Source organism: Lithobates pipiens, unplaced genomic scaffold, assembly GCF_037356315.1.
Source record: "Lithobates pipiens isolate NorthernLeopardFrog02 unplaced genomic scaffold, aLitPip1_a1.2 Scaffold_8, whole genome shotgun sequence".
NCBI classification, from domain to species: Eukaryota; Metazoa; Chordata; class Amphibia; order Anura; family Ranidae; genus Lithobates; species Lithobates pipiens.
The window spans coordinates 612,376,854-612,404,437 of NW_027507903.1; the positions used below are offsets into that span (position 1 = coordinate 612,376,854).

At 43.4% G+C, this 27,584-nt stretch overlaps 1 protein-coding gene across 1 annotated transcript; it reads left to right on the top strand.

Annotated features, from left to right (window-relative positions):
* Nucleotides 1–9,185: 9,185 nt before the first annotated feature.
* Nucleotides 9,186–27,317, top strand: LOC143962335 (extracellular calcium-sensing receptor-like). The gene is made up of 6 exons (XM_077471634.1): nucleotides 9,186–9,313; nucleotides 12,372–12,663; nucleotides 14,944–15,750; nucleotides 22,169–22,396; nucleotides 24,132–24,153; nucleotides 26,218–27,317. Exons 1-6 carry the CDS (start codon nucleotides 9,186–9,188, stop codon nucleotides 27,201–27,203), a joined length of 2,463 nt encoding a protein of 820 aa, XP_077327760.1. The 3' UTR covers nucleotides 27,204–27,317.
* Nucleotides 27,318–27,584: the final 267 nt, after the last annotated feature.

Consider the following 27,584-nt stretch of genomic DNA (forward strand, 5'->3'; position numbering starts at 1 on the left):
TCCTCCCACTGCCAGCACAGATGAAGCATAATTCCCAGTACTGACACCACTGATGGAGCATAATTCCCCCTACTGACACCACCGATGGACAGGGCAGGACTTACCATTGGGCTTGACTGGGCTCAAGCCCATGGGCCCCACCCAATAGGGGGCCCCGCCAAGATACATAGCCGAGTCTACCCAGCTCGGCTCCGCTCACAGTTACTGGGCATGACTGTGAGCCGAGCCGAGTACACTCGACTACTCTCGGCTCCATTCGGGACTGCGAGAGGACCCGAGAGCCGCCGAGATACACAGGACTCGGGTATCTCGGCAGCGCCATTTTTAAACTTCAAAACTGCAATGACAAGCCTGAAAATCACAAGGCTGCAATGACACTGGACAAGGCTGCAGATGGATGGGCAAGGCTGCAGATGGACACTGATAAGGCTGCATTGATGGGCATTTAAATGTAAGTTTTTTCCTTAAACTTCCCTCCTAAAAGTTTTTTCCTTAAAATTCCCTCCTAAACTTGGGGTGCGTGTTATCACCGATACATACGGTAATGTATAGAAGGTAGGGCCCGAAAGTGACTCAAGCCCAGGGGCCCTCACCACCCTAAGTCCTGCCCTGCCGATGGAGCATAATTCCCCCTACTGACACCACCAATGAAGCATGATTACTCCCACTGAAAGCACCAATGGAACATAATTCCTTCAAATGATACCCTTTCCAGAAACCAGGAAGTCAAGAAAACAATCCCCAGATTGCTTCAATTTTTAGATTTGTGGCCCCACAATCTGGCAGGGCATTTAGGAGCTTCTTAAATCATTCTGCATGAAGTCCAGAGCTGGGTATCAGGCTTTGCCCTTCCCACTTACAGTATAAGGTGATGGCATTCTCATTAAGAGGGAGACTTAAGGCTAATACACACAGGCCAAATGTTGTGCGTCATCGGCTGGTTCAATAAAAACCTTCCGACATTCAGCCTGTGTGTATGGCAGCCAGACGAGCATGCTGGAAAACTAGCAGCCGACCGGCTCCTGATCAGCGTTCTCAGCCAATGGCTGAGAGCACTGACTGGAGTGTTCTGACAGGGGGCATCCCCCTGTCAGAACACAATAGTACAGGGGAGGTCACTGTACTAACATCAGATTGTTGGTACAGCAGCTCCGACCTGAGCTGTGAGGGTTTTTTTTTTTTCGTACAGCCCAGAGGTGTGTACTGGGCTTTAGAAGGCTCGAGTGGATGTGGACCATTTTCCATGAATAGTCAAGATTTGTATATCATACCAGTTATTCATATACATCTGTAGCAACACCCTGGTGGGAAAGAAGACCCCTAGTGCCAGGGTGGGCTGACATTACCCCAGAGTGGATCCATAGTTGTAGTGGAGGTTTGAAATAATGCTGGGTGGCAGTCCCTTTTTCTCCTTTCCGGATTTTTAATTTGCTCCAGGCTCATAGGAGAAGGTCCCACCAATACACCTCCTTTCATATCTGCCCCTCTGCTCCACCTCCCTGATTTTCTGTCCCACCACTAAACCCCTTCTCATCTGGCCCAACACTGAACCCCCCTGCTCTTCTGTCTCACTGCTGAACCCCCTTCTCATCTCTTCCACCACTATAACTCCCTGCACATCTGCTCCACCGCTGTACCCTATGATATGCAGAGTGGTGAAAGGAAGCAGATGTGAGACACATCTACCTGTCCTGGCACAATCATCCTGCTAATCCACCTCTCACATCCAGACCACTTGCTTGTATGGGATGTATGGGATGTATGTGATGTATGGGATGTATGTGATATATGGGATGTATGGGATGTATGCGATGTATGGGATGTATGCGATGTATGGGATGTATGGGATGTATGGGATGTATGCGATGCATGGGATATATGCAATGTAGGGGACGTATGTGATTTACGGGATGTCAAATAGAAAAAAGTGTGGCATGAATAGCCGCAGCAAAAGTTGGGTGTGATTTTCATTGCACTGAATACTGGCTGTGGCTTAAAGGGACACAGAGTGCCGGACGGGGTTCAGTAGTAAGTGACACAAAGGTTCAGGAATAATTTCAATAAAGTTCCCAGACGCTCAACAGTAATTCCACACCTGATTGTGGTTTTCTCAATCACAGTGAAATCCCTTCTTTCTGAGATTGGTAGTGGCAACCAAGTGAGTCGTTTTCCTCCAGATGGTGGGTGGGGCTAGCAGGACTGTGATTGGGTTTAGTAGTGGCCAATGACAGTCCTCCTCCTCCTGGAAATAGGGACCACTCCCCCCCCCCAACAGAACTGCACCCAATCTCTTCCCCATCACAAAATCTGACGATCGCAGCTACAGCAAAGTTGAAGAAACAAACAATGTTTCCCTTCATTTACAATGTGTGGGGGCGCAGTGCCTCCCCTTCAGTAAAGGTGTGGTGTGGGGAATTCTGAAATTGGAATGCATTAGTGTCTCACCATCACTTCCCTGCACTGCTCTGCTGATGGGGAGGGAGTCGAATGCCGGCAAGAAAGGCTTTGAGTGCCACTGGTGACCCTAGTTTCCGGGGGTTGCCTACCCCTGTTCTTTTGTAAAGAACTTATGGAATCATGCTACATTTTGTTTCTTTGTCACATAATGTATCTTTTTTTTGGTTGCCATATAATTGCTAAATTTAAAAAAAGATGCCTTGAGTTTCTGCTCTCCTCATACCTGCACGCCATCAAAGAATTTACCAAATGAGAGAAACAATCCCAATGACATAACTGGGAGGGCACACTTATCTCCATCAAGGGTGACTAATTCCCTTATGCAACACTTCAAAAACAAATACAGTTTGTAAATGAACATGAAAATCTGTAGAGAGCTCTTCTTGTTCATTCATTCTGTGCAGCTAAGGCTACAGAGATAGAAATTAAGGGTTGTGACTCAAAAGTGAGTCATCATGGGTCTGTTTAAACCCCACAACGGAGCTGCAAAGAAATAATAATAATAATAATAATAATAATAATAATAATAATAAAATATAAATTTGTAAAAAAAAAAAAAAACATTCTAAAGACTAAATAAATAAACAAATGAATAAAAAACTACTGACACCGTCCACTGCCTTACTGCCACTGCCTTCTGCCCTTCTGACAAAGTCCACTGCCCTACTGACACCTTACACTGCTCTACTGACACCAACCTCTGCCCTACTGACATGTCCACTGCTTTACTGACCCTGTCCACTGTCCTACTGACATTGATCACTGCTCTACTGACTGGCACCATCCACTGCTCTACTGAAACCAACCTCTGCCATACTGACATGTCCACTGCTTTACTGACCCCATCCACTGTTCTACTGACACTGTCCACACACTGTCCACTGCTGTACAGTCAACTGACTGATTCTGTCCACTTTTAAGGTAGACTAAGTTTATATTATTACAGTGACATTTGTTTTGGTATATTTTCCTAAGTTTTCCTTACAATTTAGTTAGGCCTTTTTTGTTAATTTCTTTAAAAAATAAATAGAAAAGAAAAGAATAGAGTAGAATAAAATAGAATAGATTAGAATACAATATTATTTCTTCAAATTCGAATCGATTTATAAATAACGAATATAGGAAACGAATCTGAATATACCAAACAAATTCCGGAAACAAATCATTCTAACATAACAAATATCACGGAACAAAATCTCTACTCCGTAATATGGCTTAAGTATGTATGACTTGTTTGACCTGTGTCACAATTTGCTGTCTCCAAAGCCATCCCTTGTCATTGTCTGCCAGATCATTCTGCTGTTTTACACCTAGCTTCCATACTTGATTCCTTTTCAAATGTGTAATTACGTCAGAATTCCTCAAAAAATCTTCTTAGTTCTCCTCCTATTCATGTGTTTCTACACTCTTGCACTCCCAGTGCTGGTTCTTAGTAAGAAGTCTTGCCAGTCACTTCCTGTTAGGTCAAGCTTAGGAAAGACATTTAACCTCCCTGGTGGTACAATTATTTCAGATTTTAGGTGCTGAAAGCGGTACAATTATTTTGCATGAAAATTTGGCGTTTTATATTGTAGTCCTGTAATTCTTAGGAATAACTCACTTAAATCTGTCCAAACCAGAGTGTAGCAGACATCCCGGGTATGATAAAGTTTGAAAAATGAAATCATAAATTATAATATAATAAATAACTATAAATAATTATACCAAATAATAATATAACAATAATAAAAATTATTCAATAATGTAATCAAATCAAAAACACTGAAATTTGCTCAGTTGCAGAATTGTCACTGTCATTACTTTTCAGTGTTTGATGACGGATCTCCCCACAAATCGCTATCGCTCAATTCTGCGAGTGATTCTAATTTATTTTCGCTGTTTTCTAGCTGGTCTAAAATAATTTTTGATGTGAACGGACAGTTTTGGTTGCTATGGACAATCTCCAGTTTCCAGGCATAAAGAACAATTTTTATATTATAAAACTGCATGCAGGACACTGGGCAGACCACTAGGGACAAAGGGGATGTGAAATTATTACATACAGCAATGTAATCTGTAAGATTACATTATACTGTATGTAATGTGTGTGTTTCACTTTTTGAATTTGGCGCCGATCTCCGTCCCCGTGCGTCGCAACTCTCGCAGGGAACAGAGATCGGCTCCGGGATGAATCGAGCAGAGGACGAGCCGCTCGTACAGCGGGGGGACATCGCTGGATCCAGGGGACAAGGTAAATAAACCTCCTCCTGCATTCAGCGATGCGGTCCCGAGTCTGGCTCGGGGTTACCGCTTTTGGTATAAAACTTCCACCCCGAGCCAGACTCGGGAACACCGCCAGGGGGTTAAACCTTCTCGCTGTATTTGGGAATTGCCAGCGCAAAGACCTCTCTGAGTATCTTTTCCCAGGCTCCTGTACCCATGATTTTTGTTCCAGTTCTGATACCTGTTAGACCATATTTATGATCTTCCTGTCCTGAACTTTTGCCTGTTCCTGGATGATCTAGCCAGTGGCAGAACTAACAGGGTTGCAAAGGTTGCGCTTGCGACTGGGCCCTGGCATTCCGCCACCATGGAGGGGCCCCAAGACAGTAGGAAGGGGGCCCACTGTAGAACATGTGAAAGGGTCCCTGCTCAGCTCAGCTCACACTGCTGCGACCTCACAGTCGTGAAACTTGCTTGCAATTTCCTTGTAACTTCCTTGAGACGTGCGTTTGACTTCATTGCAACTTGCTTGTGACTCTTGTGATTTAACATTGCAGTCTAAGGCACTCAAATCGAACCGAAGTTGCACAGAAATATTTTTCTTGAGAGAAAAGGGCCCACGGATCAGTGAGAAGGGCACCAGGCCCAGAGGGTAGGGCCCCGTGTTCAGAGGGAAGGGCCGTGAGACCTGAGGAAAGGGCCCCCGGGACCAAATGAAAGGGCTCCAATGGTCAGGGGGGCCCTTCATTTTTTTTCTTCCACTAGGGCCCTAAAGGTTCTAGTTACACCTCTGATCTATGCTATCTATGTATCCTGACTTTTTGCCTGTTTGACCACAATTTGTACCATGCTTTATTTCTGCCTGTTGTCACTCCAATGTGTGCAATCTTGTAGCAGTTCATGAGAAGCCTATTATCCCTTACAGGGTGCGCTTCCTTTGACCTTGTGTCTCAATCCTCTTTAGAACCTACACTTACCTGGTGAAACCAAGTGTCCACTACCAGGGGTGGACTGACTATTGGGGGGGGGGGCCCATCAGGGTTGTCAGCCTCAAAAAAAACAGGGACAGTATGTAAAAATTTGTGGGTTTTTTTTACATCTGTCTCTGAAATGTCCCTTACCGACATCCTTTTGGTCTAAAAATCCAGAGATTATAGCTACCCCACCTCTTCACTACCTTCTCAGCCAATAGAAACATGTCTGTGTATACCATGTGATTGTATGCTGTGTGTGTGTGTTTGTGTCTACTGTGTGGCCCCATAATCTCTGATTGCCTGGGGGTTCCATAATCTCCTATTGCCCGGGGGCCCCATGAGTTGTCAGTCCACCCCTGTCCACTACCTTTGAGACAATTGACACTATATTGCCAAAAGTATTGTGACACCTGCCTTTACACGCACATAAACTTTAATGGCATCCCAGTCTTGGTCCGAAGGTTTCAATATTGAGTTGGCCCACCCTTTGCAGCTATAACAGCTTCAACTCTTCTGGGAAAGCTGTCTATGGGTATTTTTGGACATTATACCAGAAGCGCATTTGTGAGGTCAGGCACTGATGTTGTTCGAGAAGGCCTGGCTCGCAGTCTCCACTCTAATTCATCCTAAAGGTGTTCTATTGGGTTGAGGTTAGGACTCTATGCAGTCCAGTCAAGTTCCTCCACTCCAAACTCGCTCATCCATGTCTTTATGGACCTTGCTTTGTGTAATGGTCAAAATCATTTGGTGGAGGGGGGGGGGGGGGGGGGTTATGGTGTGGGGTGGTTCTTCAGGGGTTGGGCTTGTCCACTAAGTTCCAGTGAAGGGAACTCTTAAGGCATCAGTATAACAAGACATTTTGGAAAAGTTAATGCACCCAGCTCCCAACTTTGTGGGAACAGTTTGGAGATGGCCCCTTCCTGCTCCAACATGACAGTGTACCAGTGCACAAAGCAAGGTCCATAAGAACATGGAAGAGCAAGATTAGGGTGGAGGAAATTGACTGGCCTGCACAGAGTCCTGACCTGATAGAACACCTGCGGGATGAATTAGAGTTGAGATAGTGAGCCAGTGCAGGCGATCACGCGTGGCCGGTGATGATCATGACCGCCGGCCATGCACATCGGGTCCCCCGCCATGCGGCGGCGCAGATGCCCTCTGGCGGCTCTTAAAAGGAAACGTGTATATGTATGGGATTTTGTGCAGCGGTGCCATTGAGCCGCAGTAAATGTGCGTGAGCTGGTCGGGAACCGGTTAAAATTTGCATCAACAATGGTATTGTTTGTGGTTTGTGAAGACACCTGTATGAGTTTCCATTTAGATTCTTGTGAGATGGACAGCAAAAAGTGAGAAAAAAGGAATAGGATTTAAATTGTGACTATTTTGCATGTCTGAGCATGCGCACTTGTGCTGGTACATAGAAAGTAGAAAGAGGGGGAATTTATCTCTTCTCAGACTTTCAATGATGTTTCAAGTTACTATATACATAAATTTTTTTAGTAGTTTAAAAGCAGATCATATTCAAACAATATAGAACCATTTAGGCTGTCATATCATGCTCTAAACATTATTTCCATGTCCAATTCCAATGTTTCGATCACGACTACTGATTTAGACGGTCTCTGTTTACCTATAGTAAATTTGATTTTGTGACTATTTTTTCCCGGGCTCTACAGTGCATTCCATTTTCACGCTAATTTCCACAGTTTTTGCCTAGTTACGACAATTTATTTTGGCATTCGTAATAGTAAATCAACCCCGATGTGTTTTGGATTGTGATTTCGGTGTTTGCCTGATGTTTTATTCTAATTTATGCCTGGAGGACAATTCACTGAGGCCTATGCTAAAAAACTGAACAAGTTATTAAAAAATATATTTTTTAAACCTGATTGGATTAAGAAATAAGATCTTAAGAAGAAATACGTGTCTTAAAAAAGAAAGCTCTGTCCACAAGAACAGAGGTGCAGCTGACTAGTAAAGTATTAACTTTGTTCTTTACATCCAAAGTAATACTAGCTACAACTTTTTCTTTGTTATCCCTTTTAGGATGTAAGTGGACAGGGGTATTGGTAACCATGAATACATGGAACTACTGTTGGTGAAACTTACGCAGGTGTTACATATGTGTTCATTTACTACTGGGACTTCCATCATTGTGGTAATAATTCATCCCGGAGGATAACTGTCCCTAGATCTGCTTCCTCCACACTTATTATCACATTAGTAAAGCAGAGAGGAATTATCATACTGTTCCGATGCAACCCTTCAAAAGGTATATAAGACTCTGCTACCGTTGATGAGGACTTCAATATTTGGCTTTTTAACAGAAGAGGAACTTACTATTATGGTACTGTAGGTAAAAGGGTAACATCCTGAATGAACACACATCCAGATTTGACCATTTCTGAAATGATCCCTACCTGAAAATATTTTATTTTACATTTAAAATTTTTAAAAAGTCAAGGAAAATGACAGTCAATACATTTTTAAGGTGGGAAAGGTGAGATGCTCTGTTAGGTTTTTATAGTTTTTTTGTGTCTGTCAAGTACCTAGTCGAAGATCCTGACACGATAAAGAAGGCCTCTCTTACACCTCTGCCTCGGGCCCCTGATAGAGCAGACAGGTGGCACGGGAGTACAGAGTGGCATGAGTGCCAGTTGGTCTTGCTATCAGCGGGGCTGGACGGACTGTTTGGATTAAGAAGGAGAAGACCGTCAGTAGACTACAGTGGAGCAGGAGTGCCAGATGGACATCAGTGAGCAGGAGACAGGAGCTGGCTGGTACTGGCTGGTAGAAGACAGGAGGTGAGCAGGTGCCAGAGAAATATAGGCAGAGACTCGCAGCAGGCAGCTCAGCAGTGATGGGGACAGAGGCAGAATCAGACGAACTGGGTCATACACAGGCAGATGGACCAGATACAGATATGTAGGCAGGAGCGAAGTCAGGATACAGGCTGAGTCAGTGACAGATCAGTGGAACAGCAGCAAGGGGCACAGGCAGAAGCGAGGTCAGAGGCCAGCCGTGGTCGATGCAGATGGAGTTAGGGGTATTCAGGACTTTATGTTTTACTATAGTGTTCTGTCTTTTTAAATTTTAGGCAGCACATGCTCTTCTTCAGATGCAAATCATTGTTGGCTCCTAAGAAAGTCTACTAAAAGTTAGGTTTTCATTATATATTTCGATACATAAGTTTTCAGTAAGTCTTCTTATAAACCCCTCAGAACAGGAATAGTTTAGCTTTTAATTGTGACTTTTCTCTTTTAGGATTTAATCTGTGCAGTGGTGTAGAGCCTTGGAAGAGCATCTACAAATATCTGCTTCTTTGAAAAGCCATTTTTCTAAATTGCAAGCCCACACTTACCACATGAGTTGCCAGTAAAGGCAAGCTCCTCAGACGAGCATTTTTTTCAAGGCCCAGTGTCATTCTATCTTTCACAGGTACTTTTGTGGCTGATACCCAACATGATTGGCCTACACATAAGTCTCTGGGTTCTGGTCCTGTCTAATATTAGTAATGTACTCAACTCTAAAAACTCCCCATGCCATCTGGATATGGCTGAGCTGGAGGGAATAATACAGCCTGGAGATGTGATGATTGGCATTGTACTACCTCTTCATGTGGACAATATATTCCAGCGTAACAACTTCACCAAGAGACCACCTAGGACTACCTGCTCCAAGTAAGTGATGTCTGAGGGAGGATTCATCAGACACTGGTATACAAAAGAACCAATCACACACATGTATATATTCAAATAGAATTCCAGTAGTGACATGTGCAGATGGTCGTGTGCAGAACCATGCAGCAAGCTTCTTGTGAGACACAAAGTGTCTCACAATTTGAACACTACTTACATGACTCTGAACACGATTGGGTGCACATTGCCACTGCTACCAATGACGCGAGCCATACTATATCATGGTTCAGTGGGCCATGGTTTTTGTATGGTTATGCTATGGTTCCCATGTACGCAGATCTGTTTGCTGAGCGTTAATGAAGTCGCCATGCAGGTGCCAGTCTCTTGGTGAAGCATAAATGAACATCCCTAAAAGAGCAAAGAGATCTGCCGTGTCCACGGGAGGGTTTCCACAGCCAATAGTCTTCCACCAATGTCTGTATGTGTGAATACGCTCGCATGAGTGTATTACAGCAAAACTGACACTGGGGGACATCTGACAACATACATTAATAACATTTTCCATCACAGCTTGAGAGATGAAAGGGATGAGGGCCGCACAGTGGCTAAGTGGTTAGTACTTCTATCTAGCAGCACTAGGTTTGTGAGCTTGAATCCCAACCATGGCACTAGCTGCACGGAGTTTGGATGCTCTCCCTGTGCCTGCGCGGGTTTCCTCTGGGTACTCCGGTTTCCTCCCACACTCCAAAGACATGCTGATAGGTTAATTGACAAAAAATCTTCCCCTAGGGTGGGGAAACAGGTAGGCTAAACAAGTGAGGGTGTGGACAGATTATATTCAAAAATTATGCAAATTGTATTATGTATTAACAACCATATGATCACCTAAAATAGGTTAAGGGTATAAACCCCCAGATAGGAAAACACACAGAACCACAAGTGCATAGCATGACAAGCATGCAAACATATAACAAGACCACAAACATAAAACACAGAATATAAACAAAATCGTCCAGTTGCAAGGTGTGCTGACACACGGGGTACTGCCACGGCCAATGGCCATATGACTGTATCCAAAAGAGACTTTCTAGGTGATACTTTTGTGTGTCAACTCCTTGGAGGCTCGAGCTAATGGAGAATGCAAAAAGCACACAAGCAGCTATATGAATGATGATAGTCCTGTGTGTGCTAGGTACCGGGTGGATCCTCCACTCAATCAATCTTTGAGAGCAATTGCAGTATTCTTGTCTAATCAAAGAGTGATCAGTATATTAAGATAGTGGCAACTGGGCAGGGCCCTGGGATGACAGTGTCCAAGTGTTAGAGTGAACCATCCGGTGTCTCATGCATTGGTAGCAGTCAGAGGACTGGAGAATAGTAGTTAAATATGGGAACTCAGCCAGTCGCAGTAATGAATGGTGCACATCTTTAGGGTGATGACTAATCTTCTGACTCTCACAGTCGTGTTATGCATCTAAGTGAGAATGGTTGTGGATTGTGTGACCCCCTACCACCCTATGAGTGGATGCTGTATGTGCAATCTCGCGTGGGTGGGAAACAAGTATGGAGAGGCTGGGACTAGGTGGAAAAAATGGCAGTCATAACATGGCATCAAAGCGCTAAAACATGACAATGGCATCGGTACTTTAGCACTGTCCGATCAAGTCTCCAGCCAGTCTCCATCTGAGTATGTCTCCACCAAGGATGCTCTGCTCCGTGCTTGTCTCAGATGATCCTACTGCCCAAGTAGCTGCACAGGAAAGCCCGGCCCTGTCGGTGTCCGAGTTAGCAGACACTGGAACCACTCTGTAGTGGAAGTGACTGCACATGGAAAGCCGGCCCTGCTGGCATCCAGAATGAAGGGTGCTGGATCCACTCTGTATTAAAGTAACCTCCCCATTGTATGCTCTTGCTCTTAGGCTTTAGTGGCAGAACCTTATTGTTGTGAGTTTGGTAGGACCCATTGCTTCAAATTCATGTCCTTAGCTCTTTTGTTTTATGTTGGTAGGTTAATTGGTTCTTGTCTAAATTGGCCCCAGTATGTGTATGTATAAATGTGAGTTAGTGACATTAGAATGTAAGCTCCTTGAGGGCAGGGACTGATGTGAATGTAAAATATACACTGTATATGTAAAGCACTGCCTAAATTGACTGCACTATATAAGAACCTGTAATAATTCATTAATGAAAGAGAAAAGGGAGAGGAAGGAAGGATGAAAGAGAGAAAATGGAGCAAGTAAGGAATGAATAAAGGATGAAGGAGAAGAAAGGAAGTAAAATGGGATGGATGGCTCATTGGTTGGTTTCAGTTGTAGTGGAAAGGGTAGGGTTAGAATTAATGGATGACTTTAATTTGAATCTGAATTTTAATGTTAGTTTTAGTGACTTGGATTTCCAATAGACTTCAAATGTTTTTTTTGGGGGATCCAAAGGCTGTTTTTACCTTACATCTGCTTCTGCTATTTCCTGAACACCTTTTGCTTGACAGCCCAAGATCTTACCCTTCTATCATAGAACTTGTAGCATTTTTAAAGGGAGCAGGCCATTTTGTAGGCCCCATCATCTCATCAGGTAGGACTGCCAAGAACCTCCCTGACCATTCCTCATAATTTTGCATCACTGGCTGCTTGTTATTACAGTTTCTTGCAGCCTGGTTTGGTTTTTATTGACTTCAATGGGACTTCCAATTTAGAAGATTGACTATTTTTTAACAAATTTAGCTGAAGCAAAACTGATCAAGCTGCTCAGAAGTTTTCTTATCTCTGTTATATTAAATGCTCAAATGCCTGATTAATTGGCCACTTAAGCATTATTATTGTGACTATATGATCTGCAAAGGTCTACAAATCTTGGTTTGTTAATATTCTTGTTTGGCAGTGTGTTGGTGGATCATATTCATACAAGCATTTAAACAAACCCACTGTCAGTGAAAAACAAATGTCATATCTGATATCTCCATAACATAAGATAATAATAAACAGGGTAGGGTAGAACAAATCCCCTCCCCACAAAAAAGGTTTTTCATTGACCCTAAGAAGAAGCTGAATTTATGTAATGCCTTTATTTTAATATTTTATATGTTATATTAATTACATTGAAGGTTCAGCTTTGAGAATTTCCAACAGCTCCAAGCAATGGTGTTTGCAATAAATGAGATCACACAGAGCCCAGCTATTCTCCCCAACATCACATTGGGCTTCCAGGCCTATGACTCCTGTATGGTGGTACAGCAAAGTTTAGAAGGAATGTTACATGCACAGACGGGAAATGGAATGGCAATCCCCAATTACCGATGTCTCCCAAATGTCCCTCTAAGTGCCGTCATTGGTCACTCTGCATCTACACACTCTATACTCCTGGCTCACATTCTTGGGCTCCTCCACTATCCTCAGGTAACATACACCAAGATTTTATTCTAAAACATAAAGAAATGCTAATAAATTCAAGTGTGTCGTATAACAAACTAGAAACAGCGAGACAATGAAACAAAAGAATAAAAATGCTCAGATTCATTTAAAATGATCAAAAACGCAAAAGGCACACATGAAGAATTAGATACTGTACTTCTGTGTTAGGGACCACACTTTACAGGGCTGTCTTGATACAGCAGTTTGGCTTTACTTGTTTTTATAGATGTGTGCAACAAAACCTCTGTTTTTCACTTGTTTTTTTTTGTCTTTTTTTTTCTTATCATTTTTTTTTTTTTTTTTTACAGTTTTTTTTTTTTTTGCTGGTTAGCTGGAAAGTGTGGAGGAGAACTTTTGTATTGCTTTGTAGTGCCTATGTGCACCATTTACTGTCTACTTTTAAATTAAGGTCCTGTTTACACCTGAGAAATCTGAAGCGTGATTTGAAGCTTTACAGCAGTTTAATGCTCGACAGAAGGATTTCTATTATATTAAGTGGTGCCTGTTGACATGTGAGCATAGTGTAGTTTAAATCTTGTCACTTAAAAAATAATTTGTGCTTTTTGGCCCCCAAAAAGTAAAGGGAAAAGCTCCATAAAATAATACACATATTGTGCTTTTGCTTACCTAGCTTTTTATTGGCCATAAATGAAATTTAAAAAGTTCAAGACTACTGTTAAAAAAAATACTGAAATTTAAAAATGCCTATACAAAAACACCCAAAAATCAACCAAAGACACTCAAGTGAGACTAGAGCTGTCATGAAGCCGCTACAGAACATATTTTCTTAATGGGTGGTACTTTGAATTAAACCTCTAATTATGCATATACAAAGTCTAGACACCCTCAGATCTATAAACTAAAAAGTTGTTTTTGAAAATATTGAAAATGATGCAATGTAAATGGAAACAAACAGGTAATACATTCTAATTATATTAGCTTTAAATGCCCTAAAATCTATTTCCAACACGTTTCATCATAAGCAATTGGTTATGATGAAACTTGGTGGGAAGGGCTTTTGGTGAAGTCACTTCTGAAACATGGAGTGCACGGTGATGGTGCGATTTGGATTTTTAAGCTGTTCTATTACATGTATATGTAAGTGTATTGATTGTAAGCCCTTGTACACACGATCGGAGATTCCGACGGAATGTGTCCTATCGGACCGTTTTGTCGGATAATCCGACTGTGTGTGGTATGCATCGGACTGTTTCCGTCGGACCCAATTTTCCAACTTGGAAATATTTTCCGACAAACTGGTCCGATCGGACATACTCCGATCATGTGTAGAGAATTCCGATCGGACAAAGTGCCACGCATGCTCAGATCAAATTCCTACACCAAAGCTATTGGCTACTAGCGTGAACGTAGTCCCGTCGTAATGAAATAACGTCATCACGTTCTGAACGATCAGATTTTCCGACAACTTGGTCCGACCGTGTGTATGTAACAGTTTAAGACACAATCCATGGGACAAAATCCGTCCGACAAAATCCAACGGATTTGGTTGGCAGAATGTCCGACCGGCGACCGTGTGTACAAGGGCTAAGACATTTTAATCTAATAAATATTACTACACTATGGTAGCTTCCCCCTTTTCATCCTTTACATTTGTCTGAGCATTGTGGTCCACAAAAAGAAGTGGTACTGACCAAGACCTTGTACATGGAGTCAATTTATGTTAGCTCAGATGAGAGATCCCCTGGATATGAAGTATATACACGCTGCATCAGCAGAGGTATTCCAGAGCCCTGGGAGTAAAGATAAAGAGATACTTGCTTGACTCTTTTGCTAGCGCTGACAGTCATATACCTCTAGTGACTGTGGGAGCACGAGGGGGGGGGGGGGGGGGTCACGGAGTGCTCATACATACAAGCACGGATGTACTGATCTCTGCATCATATTTGATTGACCTTTTCATGCACAAAGCATGCTATAGCATGGATTGAAACTAAATAGAGGCATTATTGCATTATTGTAATTAATCACGATTCAAATATACAGGAGAGCTCTCTAATTGTTGGTATAATTGTACAAGTAGCAACAGAAACTTGTAAACAGCAGCTGTCCAAGCAAGTAATTTATGGTGGTTTGTTAGCACCAGTTTATTTTACAATTTTTTTTTTCACATATTGCAGGCACATTTGGGTTTTTAAATAGATTCTAAATTTAAAGATTATTTTATTTTATTGTCTTGTCACAGAGTTTTTTTGGAAAATGTTATGGGTCTTAGTCATTTTCATAAACATTTTTTTTTTCCAACAGATCAGCTATTTTTCTACAAGTCCTCTCCTCAGTAACAGAAGAAAGTTCCCCTCTTTCTTCAGAAACGTTCCTAGTGATGCTTTTCAATCTAGGGGTATTGCCCAGCTATTGTTACATTTTGGCTGGACATGGGTGGGCCTGCTGGGCATAGACAATGATTATGGACAGCAAGGCATTCAGCTTGTCAAACAAGAAATTGCCAAGACTGGAGCGTGTGTGGCTTTTACTGAAAACATTCCCTCCAATCAACCTGACCGCAATGCCCCACACATTGTCAATGTCATTAAAGAGTCATTAGCAATGGTGGTGGTTGTCTTCTCCAAGGACGTTGATTTTGCTCCGATATCGCTTGAGATGATAAGGCAGAATGTTACCCAAAGAGTATTTGTGGCCAGTGAAGCTTGGGCAACATCTGCCCTCTTCTCTGTGGGAACCCTTGCCCAGTTTGTCTCTGGAACAATTGGATTAGCTCTTCCCAGTGGGACAATCATGGGATTGAAGGAGTTCCTTAACAAAGTCCACCCCTCTTCGCCCTTGGGAGGAAAGTGGTTGAAGATCCTCTGGGAGAAAACTTTCAATTGTGCATTAGTAAACCAAAGCAATGTTACGAGTGTTCCAAACACCTCAGTTAAATTTTGTACAGGTGAGGAGAGCCTGGAAAGAGTTCAGAACAGCTTCACTGATGTCTCCAACTTGCGAGTCACCTACAGTGCTTACATGGCTGTACAAATTGTCGCCAAAGCTTTAAAAGACCTGAGAAGTTGCTCCAACAAATGTGCCAGTGTTTCAAATTTCTATCCATGGCAGGTAACAAACATATTTTATTTGTTGGTGACTTTTAAAGTTGACAAGATGCCATTTATTTACTAAAACAAAATGTACTTGAAATGTAAGCATCCAAAACAAGCTGGTTGTATGAAGGAATGCGGGAACATGACTAGCAGGGGGTGAGTCAGTTAACCATAAGTGTTTTTAACTGCTTCGGATCCGCGCTATAGCCGAATGACGGCTACAACGCAGACCTGCTTTGCCGGGACTACGTCTATTGACATCGTCCCGTGCACGAGCGGCCTGCGTGCCCCCTGAGGGGAGCGCGCGCCGCGCTCTGTGATCAGCGAGTCTATGAGACTTGCCAGATCACAGATCGGAGCAATTGGTCGATCCCTACTCCTTACCACGTGATCAGCTGTCAGTCAATGACAACTGATCATGTGATCACATCAGAGGCGGTAATCGGCTATAAAAAAAGCCGATCACCGGCGGCCATGAGAGGGACTTCAGTCCCGATCACCGCGAACTGGGGCCAAGTCATCAGTGCCCACCTGCCTCCTGCCAGTGCCATCTAATTATAGTAAAAGTGCCACCCATCAGTACCACCCCTTAGTGCCCATAGTGCCACCCATTATTGCCTATAGTGCCACCCATCAGTGCCCATAGTGCCACCTATCAGTGCCTACAGTGACACCTATCAGTGCCCACAATCTGCCTCAACAACAGTGCTGCACCTCATATGCCACATATCCGTGCCCATCAGTGTCATCTACCAGTGCCCACCAGTGCCCATCAGTGCTGCCCATCAGTGCCCAGCAGTGCCACCTATCAGAGCCACCTATCAGTGCCACCTATCAGTGCCCATCAGTCCCATCTATCAGTGGTAACTATCAGTGACCATTAGTGCCACCCATCCGTGCCATCTTATCTGTGCCCATCTTTGCCCATCAGTGCCGCCTTATCTGTGCCCATCAGTGCTGCCTTATTTGTGCCTATCAGTACTGCCTTATCTGTGCCTATCAGTGCCACTTTAACCATGCCTATCAGTGCCCACCAGTGCAGCCTATCAGTGCCCACCAGTGCCGCCTCATCAGCGCATTTCAATGAAGGAGAAAATTTTTATAACAAACTATTAAACATGATTTTTTAAAAAAAATTATTTTGCATCTTTTTTTGTTTGTTTAGCAAAAAATAAAAACCCCAGCTGTAATTAAATACCACCAAAAGAAATCTCTATTTGTGGGAAAAAAATGATAAAAATTTAATTTGGGTACGGTGTTGTATGACCGCGCAATTGTCATTCAAAGTGCATCAGCGCTGAAAGCTGAAAATTGGTCTGGGCAGGAGGGGGTTTAAGTGCCCAGTAAGCAAGTGGTTAAAGGCTAAGTTCACCTTTTCCAGAAAATGCAATCAAAGGGCAACAATAGATTTTAAACATCTATGCAGCTTTGTAAAACGATCATTCATTTTATTGTTTTACCTGTAGGCCATGTGGATCCCCTCAGAAGCCTAGCAAATAAACTCTTAGTTAGCAACCCCCACATCTTGACTTGTTGCTAGGACATGAAAACCAGTGGATGCTCGCACCCAGCCTAGCAATGAGACAGGAGGACGTGGAGTTGCTAACTAAGAGTTTAATAGCCAGACGTCTGAGGACACCCAAATGGCCTTCAGGTAAAACAATAAAATTCATGGTCATTTTAAAAAATGCCACAGATTTTTAATATCTATTTGGGTCCTGTTGACTGCATGGGCTCTTTTCTGGAAAAGGTGAACTTAGTCTTTTACTATGCTTTGGACAAAACATGTATGGCATAGATCTATACTTAAACACAATATTTTGAGAAAAATACAAAAAAAAAGCAAAAAAGGGGTGCACTATATGGACCACTTATTTTTTTCCTTGCTTTTCCTTACAACTCTTCTATGCATTAATGGTTCCTTAACGGGCAAATTATTTACAACCCAATTCTCGGCTATAAATTCAAAACAGGTTTTCAAATATTGTTATCATAATTATGTGAAATCTACTTTTAGATTAACCACTGATGATAAGCAGGTTTGCTGGAGTAAGAATAAACCAAAATGATTTCCACCATTTTACATTCACACATCATCTTTTCAATGGTGGGTGAAATGTTCATAAGGTCTAGAATATATTCCCAGTCACCATGAGGTTCTCTCACCCTTAGCAACAGTCAATTTGCATGAATTATGCAGTTGAATACATCCCTATATGAAATTAAAACAACCAAAGAAATTCAGCCAGACTTTACTGGTACAACTGAGACCACACAACTGTTAAAGTCTTAACAAAGGTTTATTGTTTGCACATATGTATAAAAATATATAATGGACCACACACAATACTTAATCCATCAACTCTAGCCAAGGTATATGGCAATATAAAAAATATGTGGAAAAAAAACAGGCTGTCTTATACAAATAGTGATAGCTTCCAGCACATCAGATAATCTGTAGATAAGTGAACGAATAAAGTAATATAGTGCAGCACTGATGAAAAAATTTAATAAACAGTGAAATTATTTCCAATAAAAATTGCTACAATATATAAATGTGCAGATAAATACACAACAAATTAAGATTGCCCAACAATAATGAAAAATGTAAACAAACCAACAGCGTTAGTGCATAAGAAGTGCATATAGTCCATATGATATGGCAAAGAATAATGTGACTGTGAAACTGGGTGAACTGGTTGTCTGTAGATAATCCAGCACCATAAGGAAAGAGGCTTACCAGACAAGTTGAACCAGTTAGGCGTATGCCTGATGGGTCAACCAAGCTTTTGGTGTAACACACCCAAGGAAAGGTACAGCAACCCACGACTTCCAATATAGACCAATGTGGTAGGGATCCGTTAAATTAGTGACATCGATAGGTATCCACCATAGGTATAATACCAAAATTCATAAGTGGTTCCTCTCAATATAACATATGGCAAAAGGAGAAAAATGGGGCCACATAGTGTGTTTCCATTTTAAATGTAAAACATTTATTGAAAAAATTATAAAATGGCGCTCACATTTGAGAAGATTAAAAAGCATATGGATAAGTAACGCAGTGGCATCAGCAGAGCCCGTCCCGACGTTTCGTCCCAAAAAGGCATCCTCTGGGGGATGCACCCCAAACCCTCACCCCAGAGGATGCCTTATTGGGACGAAACGTCGGGACAGGCTCTGCTGATGCCCCTGCGTTACTTGGCTTTATCCATATGCTTTTAATGTCTTCTTAAATGTAAGTGACCATTGAATCATTTTTTCAATAAATGTTTTACATTTAAAATGGAATCCCACTATGTGGCCCCATTTTTCTCCTTTTGCCATATGTCATATTGAGAGGAACCGCTTATGAATTTCGGTCATTATACCTATGGTGGATACCTATCGATGTCACTACTTTAATGGATCCCTACCAGATTGGTCAATATTGGAAGTCGTGGGTTGCTGTACCTTTCCTTGGGTGTGTTAAGCCGCGTACACACGGGGCGGACTGTCTGGCCAACTTAGTCCCTCAGACAATCTGACGGACAGTCCGTCATACTTTCGAATGAACGGACTTGACCACACACACCACTTTTTGAGCGGACTAATACGGCGTACTAAGTCCGCCATACTATCCGCCCTACTTTTCAAATGAACAGACTCGCCCACACACGCGGAGCAAAGTCCGCTCATTTCGAGCACGTCTCCGGGTAGGCGGGGCCCGCAAAGGAGACGTCGCTGGCCCCGCCGCCTGGTATGGACTTAAAGGGAAACCCCAACGCCGAAAAAAATCGGCGTGGGGGTCCCCCCAAGTCCACAACAGACCCTTGTCCGAGCACGCTACCCGGCTGGCCAGGAAAGGGGGGCGAGCGAGCGCCCCCCCCCCTCCTGAGCCGTACCAGGCCGCGTGCCCTCAACATGGGGGTGTGCCTTGGGGAAGGGGGGGCCCCGCGGCCCCCCCACCCCAAAGCACCTTGTCCCCATGTTGATGAGGACAAGGGCCTCTTCCCGACAACCCTGGCCGTTGGTTGTCGGGGTCTGCGGGCGGGGGGCTTATCGGAATCCGGGAGCCCCCTTTAATAAGGGGGCCCCCGGATACCGGCCCCCCACCCTATGTGAATGAGTATGGGGTACAATGTACCCCTACCCATTCAACTGTAAAATAAAAGTACCAAAAAAAACACAACACACGAGATAAAATACTTTATTGCACAGCTCCGGGGGTCTTCCGTCTTCGGGGGTCTTCTCGCCGGACTCCTCCGCTATCTTTTTGTAGCTCTTTTGCTAGCGGAGGAGTCCGGCTTTCTTCCTCGCCGCCGGCCTCTTCTCCCGACTTCAGGGGTCTTGTCCCCCTCTTCGGTTCTTCTGCCAGGCCACCGCGCCTTCTTATAGCTCTTTTACAGGCGGTGGCCCGGTCTTCTGTCGCCGCCGCTGCCGCCTCCTTCCGTTCTTCTTCTTCTTCTTCTTATTCTCCAGGAGATGTTGCCTCGACGATCTCTCCGGCCGGAATGCCAGGGACGCACTGCGCGGCCACTTATATAGGGACAATGGGGCGGTGTCACATGGCTTTATGTCACATGGGTTGGTCACATGGGTTGATGTCACATGGGGACTATGACCTCGTAAGGGGGCGGGGTCACCATGTGACACCAACCCATGTGACATAAAGCCATGTGACACCGCCCCTTGTCCGCCGAAATGTGAGTCCGACGGACAGTATTACGGAAATGCCGAAATACTTAGTCCGCCAGACTGCACGCTGAAAAAGTCAGCTGAAGCTCACACTCGAGCGGACTGTCCGCTGAAATGTGTTTCGGCGGACTAAGTTGGCCAGACAGTCCACCCGTGTGTACCTGGCTTTACACCAAAAGCTTGGTTGACCCATCAGGCATATGCCTAGCTGGGTACAACCTGTCTGGTAAGCCTCTTTCCTTATGGTGGTGGATTATCTACAGACAACCAGTTCACCCAGTTTCACAGTCACATTATTCTTTGCCATATTATATGGACTATATGCACTTTATATGCACTAACGCTGTTGGTTTGCTTAAATTTTTCATTATTGTTGGGCAGTCTTAATTTGTTGTGTATTTATCTGCACATTTATATATCGTATAATTTTTTTTACTGGAAATCATCTCTATTTCATTTTTCATCAGCACTGCACTATATTACTTTAAAGGTATATTACAATGCCAGCACACTGCTCACTCCCACCCATAGCCATGCTCCCAACATGTTTCATCCACAGCAGAGCTTAATTATGGGAATCATTCCCATGAGTGAAACATGTTGGGGGCATGGCTTTGGGTGGGGGTAAGTGGTGTGCTGTATTTCCAATAAACCTTGGTAGAAGAGGAATGTCCTTGGTATTTGGGTGGTGGACTACAGTGGAGCAAAAGTGTATTTCAAGGTCTTGGCAGTTGGCACCTGGCTGACTGCAGGAAATTGAGGAACATACAGTCTAATGACTAGATAGGGTCATAGGAAATAGATTGACAATTCCTGTTGTTCAGCCCAGAAGAGGACCAGTGGTACTGGATGCAGGAAGAAGCTGGGGACAGTTCTGGAGCATAGAGAGAGTAAGTAGAAATTGTCACATTATTGTTTAAACCAGGAGGGGGGCTTAAAAGTAAAGAGATTTATCCTCTCTATTTACCCTGTTTACTATTAACATTGAAAGTGATTGTAAAAGAAAATACCACCTTTTGGGTTGACCCCAGAAAAGTAATAGAGGGGAAATCTTCTAAATGGGGACCTGGGGGTCTCCGAGAGCTTCTCTTAATTTGCAGGGATTTCCTCTCATTTCCTGTGTTGGCTATGGGACAGGAAGTTAAGGCAAATCTCCCTATTGGGACAAAGAGGGCAAAAATAAATCTTAAAGTGGTTGTAAACCCTTACAAACCACTTTGACCTACAGGTAAGCCTAGATTAAGGCTTACCTGTAGGTCCAAGAAATATCTCCTAAACCTACATGGTTTAGGAGACATTTACTAAAAGACAGGCACAGCTGTCTACGGCGCATGCGCCGTAGACAGTGGCGCGCAGGCGCACTATTGTCGTTAGTGGCATGCCGCTGCTAGCGGCGATATGTCGTTAGTGGCGGCTCCCGTGCGCATGCGTGGGAGTGACGTCATCGCTTCTCCGGCACTGTGAGTGGCCGGCGCAGCGATACCCAGAAGGAAGATGGAGGCTCCGGACTACAGGGGACAGCGGTGACATCGCTGGCTCCTGTGTCAGGTAAGTGACACATAATGGGCTACTATGTGATGCATAGTAGTCCATTATGCTTTTCCTTTGCAGGGAGACAAAGAGGAAGTAAACCCATCAGGGTTTACTTCCTCTTTAAAGAGGTTATAATCCTTTCTTACTTTATCCAAAATAAAAAATAAATAACATGGTCATGAAGTTCATTGCTAAAATATTTGTTTCTATCTTTGACCTCACAGCTCCTGAACTACATGAAGAAAGTCAGGGTGAAACTGAGCAGTGGCAGAGAGCTCTTCTTTGATGAGAATGGAGATCCACCAGCAGTCTATGACATTGTCAACTGGCAGCTGAACCCAGAAGATTCCATACGTTACATCAAGGTTGGCAGTTATGACACAGGGGCAGCTCCCAGTCAACTGTTCAGTGTCAACACCAGCATGATGTGGTGGCCGAATGGAGACCAACAGGTGTGTTCAAACTAACTACATTGCCATCCATGCATTTGAATTACACACATCGGGGCTTATTTACTAAAGGCAAATCCACTTTGCACTACAAAGCTGAAAATGCACTTGGAAGTGCACTTTGAAGTGCAGTCGCTGTAGATCTTAGAGGGACATGCAAGGAAAATAAAAACAGAATTTTTGCTTGCAAATGATTGAATGATAGAAATCAGCAGAGCTTCCCCTCAAGTCAGATAGTCCCCTCAGATCTACAGTGACTGCACTTCCAAGTGCACTTGTACTGCAAAGTGGATTTGCCTTTAGTAAATCAACCCCACTGCCAATTATGCATTTTCCGATTATGACCGGTTTCGATGGCCCTTTATGTGATGCAGGCAAGGATTGACTTAGGGTGGTGGGGGCCCCTGGGCTTGAGTCACTTTTGGGCCCTACCTTCTATACATTTCCGTATTTATCTGCGTATAACACGCATCAGCATATAACATGCACCCCAAGTTTAGGAGGTAATTTTAAGGAAAAAAACATTTAGGAGGGAAGTTTAAGGAAAGAATTTACATTTAAATGCCCATCAATGCAGCCTTATCAGTGTCCATCTGCAGCCTAGCCCATCCATCTGCAGCCTTGTCCAGTGTCATTGCAGCCTTGTCAGTGTCATTTGCAGCCTTGTCAGTGTAGCCTTGTCATTTGCAGCCTTATCATTGCAGTCTTGAAGTTCAAAAATGGCGCTGCCAAGATACAGAGTACTGTGTATCTCTGCGGCTCTCATGTCCTCTCGGCGGCTCCTGGGTCCTCTCGCAGTCCCAAGCGGAGCCAAGAGTAGCGGAGTGTACTCGGCTCGGCTCACAGTCACGCCCAGTCCAGTGTTATGTCCATCATAGGGCCGGACTGGGTGTGACTGTGAACGTAGCGGAGCTGAGTACACTCGGCTATGTATCTCGGCGGAGCCCCCTATTGGGTGGGTCCCATGGGCTTGAGCCCAGTCAAGCCCAATGGTAAGTCTGGCCCTGGATGCAGGGGTTCGGACAGACTTTGCTGTGGACAAGGGCTTTCTGTTACCCTATGGAGGAATCTGATTATGGGTGTTTAAAGGGGGAAAGGGGGGAAGGGGGAGGGGGTAAAAATAGATATATTCAAACCACAAACACTTCTTATTAAATACATGGTAAGAATATGCGCTCAAGTCTACATTTCAGCCTTTACAAAAAATAACTCTATAGCCAGTCTTTGTACAGTTTTTTTCGGTGGTCACATAAAGGCCAATGCCATGGGTTGTCTTCTTCCTCTCTGGGCAATAGGCTGGGCATACTGATGTATACCGGATGTGGGGAAAAACATATCCCTGCCTTAACCCTGGAGGCAGTGTCAGCTCTGTTCCTGAGCTGAGTGCGACAAGGTAATTGATTAAGTAATACAGATTTATCACTCCTCTTAAGGAAATCCAGGATTCCCAGTAGCACTGGCAGGTTCAACAAGTTAACAACCTGAAATGAAGGGGAAGTGTGAATATACTTTGAAATGTATTGTCTTCTATAGCCAAAGCAATGAATCCATACATCAATTTTGTTTTTAGTTTTGAAATTCTGCTTTATCTTTAGTAGTTAAAATAACAGATGTCTTGTGGTTGGAATACCACCAGGTTCCCCGTTCAGTCTGCAGTGAAAGCTGTCCACCGGGATTTCGTAAGGCTACTAGGAGGGGACAACCTCTCTGTTGCTTTCAGTGTGTACCTTGTCCCCAGGGAGAGATCTCCAACCAGTCAGGTAAATAATTTTAAAGTCTCAAATTGGGTCAAGCTTGGAAGAACGTGCGCAAGAGTTACATTCAAAAATCACTACTGTGATCTTGAAAGCCCTACATTGCTTTCCACTGGTCATGAACAGGACCAATAATGAATGGCACAAAAAACATGCCCTCTATGTCTACCATCATGTTATAGGATTACTACTAAGGCCCCTTATTTACAGCTTACCATTGCAACCCTCATCGCCAGTCCTTCCCTCCACCCCTTTGGCACAGCTTACTTTTTTACCGCTCATCCATCACTCCCCTCTGTACCCCCCTACACCTTCTTTCCACAGCTGACCTCTGTACCCTCTTTGACAGCTCTCCCATGCACCATTTCATTCCTCTTCCACTGCTCACTTGCCTTCTTCTCTGTTAACACCCACAATTACTGTATACCTTGGGTGTCCAGGCAGCTGCCTATATAGTGCACATTACCTTCTCTCTGGCTCCATGACTTATCCACAGCTTTTTTAATTGCAACTAGGTAGATAGCTTCAGGGATAACATTGAAGGCTAGCATGGAATGTCTGCATGGTGTGCATGGCAGTGGTAGCATCCTGCAGTACCAGGCCAACTTCCTGAGGGGAAAGTCTAATGCCTTGTACACACGGTCGGACATTCCGACCACAAAATCCATCAGATTTTTTCTGAAACTGGTGTTGCATACACACGGTCGGACAAAGTTGTTGGAAAATCTGATAGTTTGGAACGTGGTGACGTTTATTGCATATTACGGGATTACGTAGAGGCTAGTAGCCAATAGCTTTGGTGTTGTAATTTGATCTGAGCATGCGTGGCACTTTGTCCGTCGCAATTCTCTACAAACGATCGGAAAAAATCAGATCGGATTTTTTTTGTCGGAAAATTTTAGATCCTGCTCTCAAATTTTTTCCTTTAGAATTTCCTAAGGAAAAAGTCCGATATAGCCCACACACGATCTAACCTTTTCCTTCTAAATTTGAAACCAAGTGTACAGGGCATTACAGTTTGAGATATACTTTGATTAAACACAGGTCACTACTTAACTGTTAAAGTGGTTGTAAACCCTTACATATACCCACTGAAGAGACTAGCATCAGGTGATACACAGAGATTAAACAAATCACCCTACATACGTTATACCTGTATATCTGCAGCCCTTTATTCTCTACGGCATTCTAATGCCACATACACACGAGCGAATTGTCCGGCGTACTTAGTCCGGCAAACAATCCAGCGGATAGTCCGGCGGACTTTCTACCGAACGGACTTGGCCACACACAGACACACAGAAAGTCCGGCGTTTACTAGCGCGATGACGTACAGCACGTACGGCGGGACTAGAAAAAGGAAGTTCAATAGCCAGTAGCCAATAGCTTCCTTTTTCCTACTTGCTTCTGAGCATGCGTCATTCTTAGTCCGCCGGACTAGCATACTGACGAACGTATTGTCCACTGAAACCCAAGTCCGGCGGAAAGATTGGACTGCAAAAATACTTTCTTAGTCCACCGGACTTTACGCTGGAAAAGTCCGCTGAAGCCCACACACGATCGGATTGTCTGGTGAAATGCATTTCATCGGACTAAGTACGGCGGACAATTCGATCGTGTGTACGCGGCATAATACACACAGATCAGAAGCTGTTTTATAAATCCAGCAGGCAGGGTGCAGAAATCTGACATCACACACTGCACAGATTAGTGAGGAGTGTAATCTGAGACCTGAGAAGAGGGAATGGACACCCTCTCTACACAATCTCACAGCGAAACATGTACAACTGATGCTGTCAATCACCTTCTGTGCTTTAACAGATGTATTTAGCACCAAATCAGAGAGATGGTTTTGGGCGGAGTGTATAGTCTAAATACTGTTTCCTGCTTTTGGAAACAGAAGGATGCAGAGATGTTACTTTTATTTTCTCTCCTAAAATAGTTTTGTTGTGAACGTATGACCATGTGCCCTCCTGTGTTAATTTGGAGCTGTTGTAATATTTTTCAAACATGAACTATTGACATGATTCTTCGTGTTTTATTTGCTTTCCTGTATTTTAATGATTACAGATTATATTCAGATTGCAGCTATACCTTCCAGTATTGCCTACTGCAAGGAATTATTTTCCTATCTTTTTTCAGATTCTGTTGATTGTTTTAAGTGTCCATGGGATCATTGGCCAAATTCCCAGAAATCCTTGTGTCTTCCTAAAACCATTGAGTTCCTTTCTTATGAAGATCCCCTTGGTGCAACATTAGCCGTAACCGCCATCATCTCCACTCTGGTTCCTAATGCCATGCTGAGACTTTTTGTCAAGTATAAAACCAGCCCCATAGTGAAAGCCAACAACTACAACCTGAGCCGCCTTCTCCTCCTCTCCTTGACTCTTTGTTTCTTTTGTTCTTTGGCTTTCATTGGACCTCCCCGGAAAGAGACGTGTCTCCTAAGACATTCTGCATTTGGCATGATTTTCACTCTTTGTATTTCTTGCATCTTGGCCAAAACCATCATGGTAGTCTTTGCCTTCATTGCCACCAAACCTGGTAGCAAATTGAGAAGATGGACAAGTCCTTGGGTTTCATTTCTGATAATATCCATCTGTTCCCTTTTACAACTAATTTTGTGTATTTCTTGGCATTCTCTTGCCCCTCCATTTCCAGAACTTAGCACTAGATACCAGTTGAGGTTTATAAGCTTTGAGTGCAATGAAGGTTCAGTCATTGCCTTCTGGGCCATGTTGGGGTATCTTAGTTTCTTAGCCTCCATTAGTTTCCTTGTGGCCTTTCTGGCTAGGAGGCTTCCTGATAGCTTCAATGAGGCCCAGTATATTACTTTCAGCATGTTGGCCTTCCTCAGTGTTTGGATTGCTTTCATTCCAGCGTACCTTAGTGCTCAGGGGAAGTACACGGTGGCCATGGAAATCTTTGCCATACTGTCTTCTAGTTGGGCATTGCTGATTTGCATGTTTTTTCCCAAATGTTTTATCATATTGTACAGACCAGACATGAATGCCAGGGAATATCTAATGAGGAAACCCTATCTAGCGCATCAATAAAAATTAAAGAGTAACTCCACTTTTGCTGAGAAAATAAAACATTCCCCTTTGGGTGATCTATGTACATTATGTAAAAAGTATAATTGTGCCACCTTATATGTCAAAGGTTCTTAATATAACACAATCAAAATGTCATACAATAAAAGTAAAAATCAATATATACACATCAAGTACTAGTGAATAAAAGAAGAAAAAGTCTAATTGTTTGTGTTCTTTAAATGAAAAGTGATTCACAGAAAAGGTTCTTCAAAGGTGCCTACCCTCACATAAACACTCACCTCTTACGAGAAGGACTGGACTCAAAAAATAGAGATCAAACTTGCTTGCACAGATTTCAGCCACCATAGGCATCCCACTCATTAGCTCCTTTAAGGGTGCATA

Bases quoted from the DNA above. Each gene is read 5' to 3' on its own strand.
- LOC143962335 (XM_077471634.1), top strand. From the start codon at position 9,186: ATGGCTGAGCTGGAGGGAATAATACAGCCTGGAGATGTGATGATTGGC. The intron at 15,751-22,168 runs GTAACAAACATA...TTGACCTCACAG, and splicing joins CAAATTTCTATCCATGGCAG to CTCCTGAACTACATGAAGAA. The intron at 22,397-24,131 runs GTGTGTTCAAAC...CCTTGTCCCCAG, and splicing joins GGCCGAATGGAGACCAACAG to GGAGAGATCTCCAACCAGTC.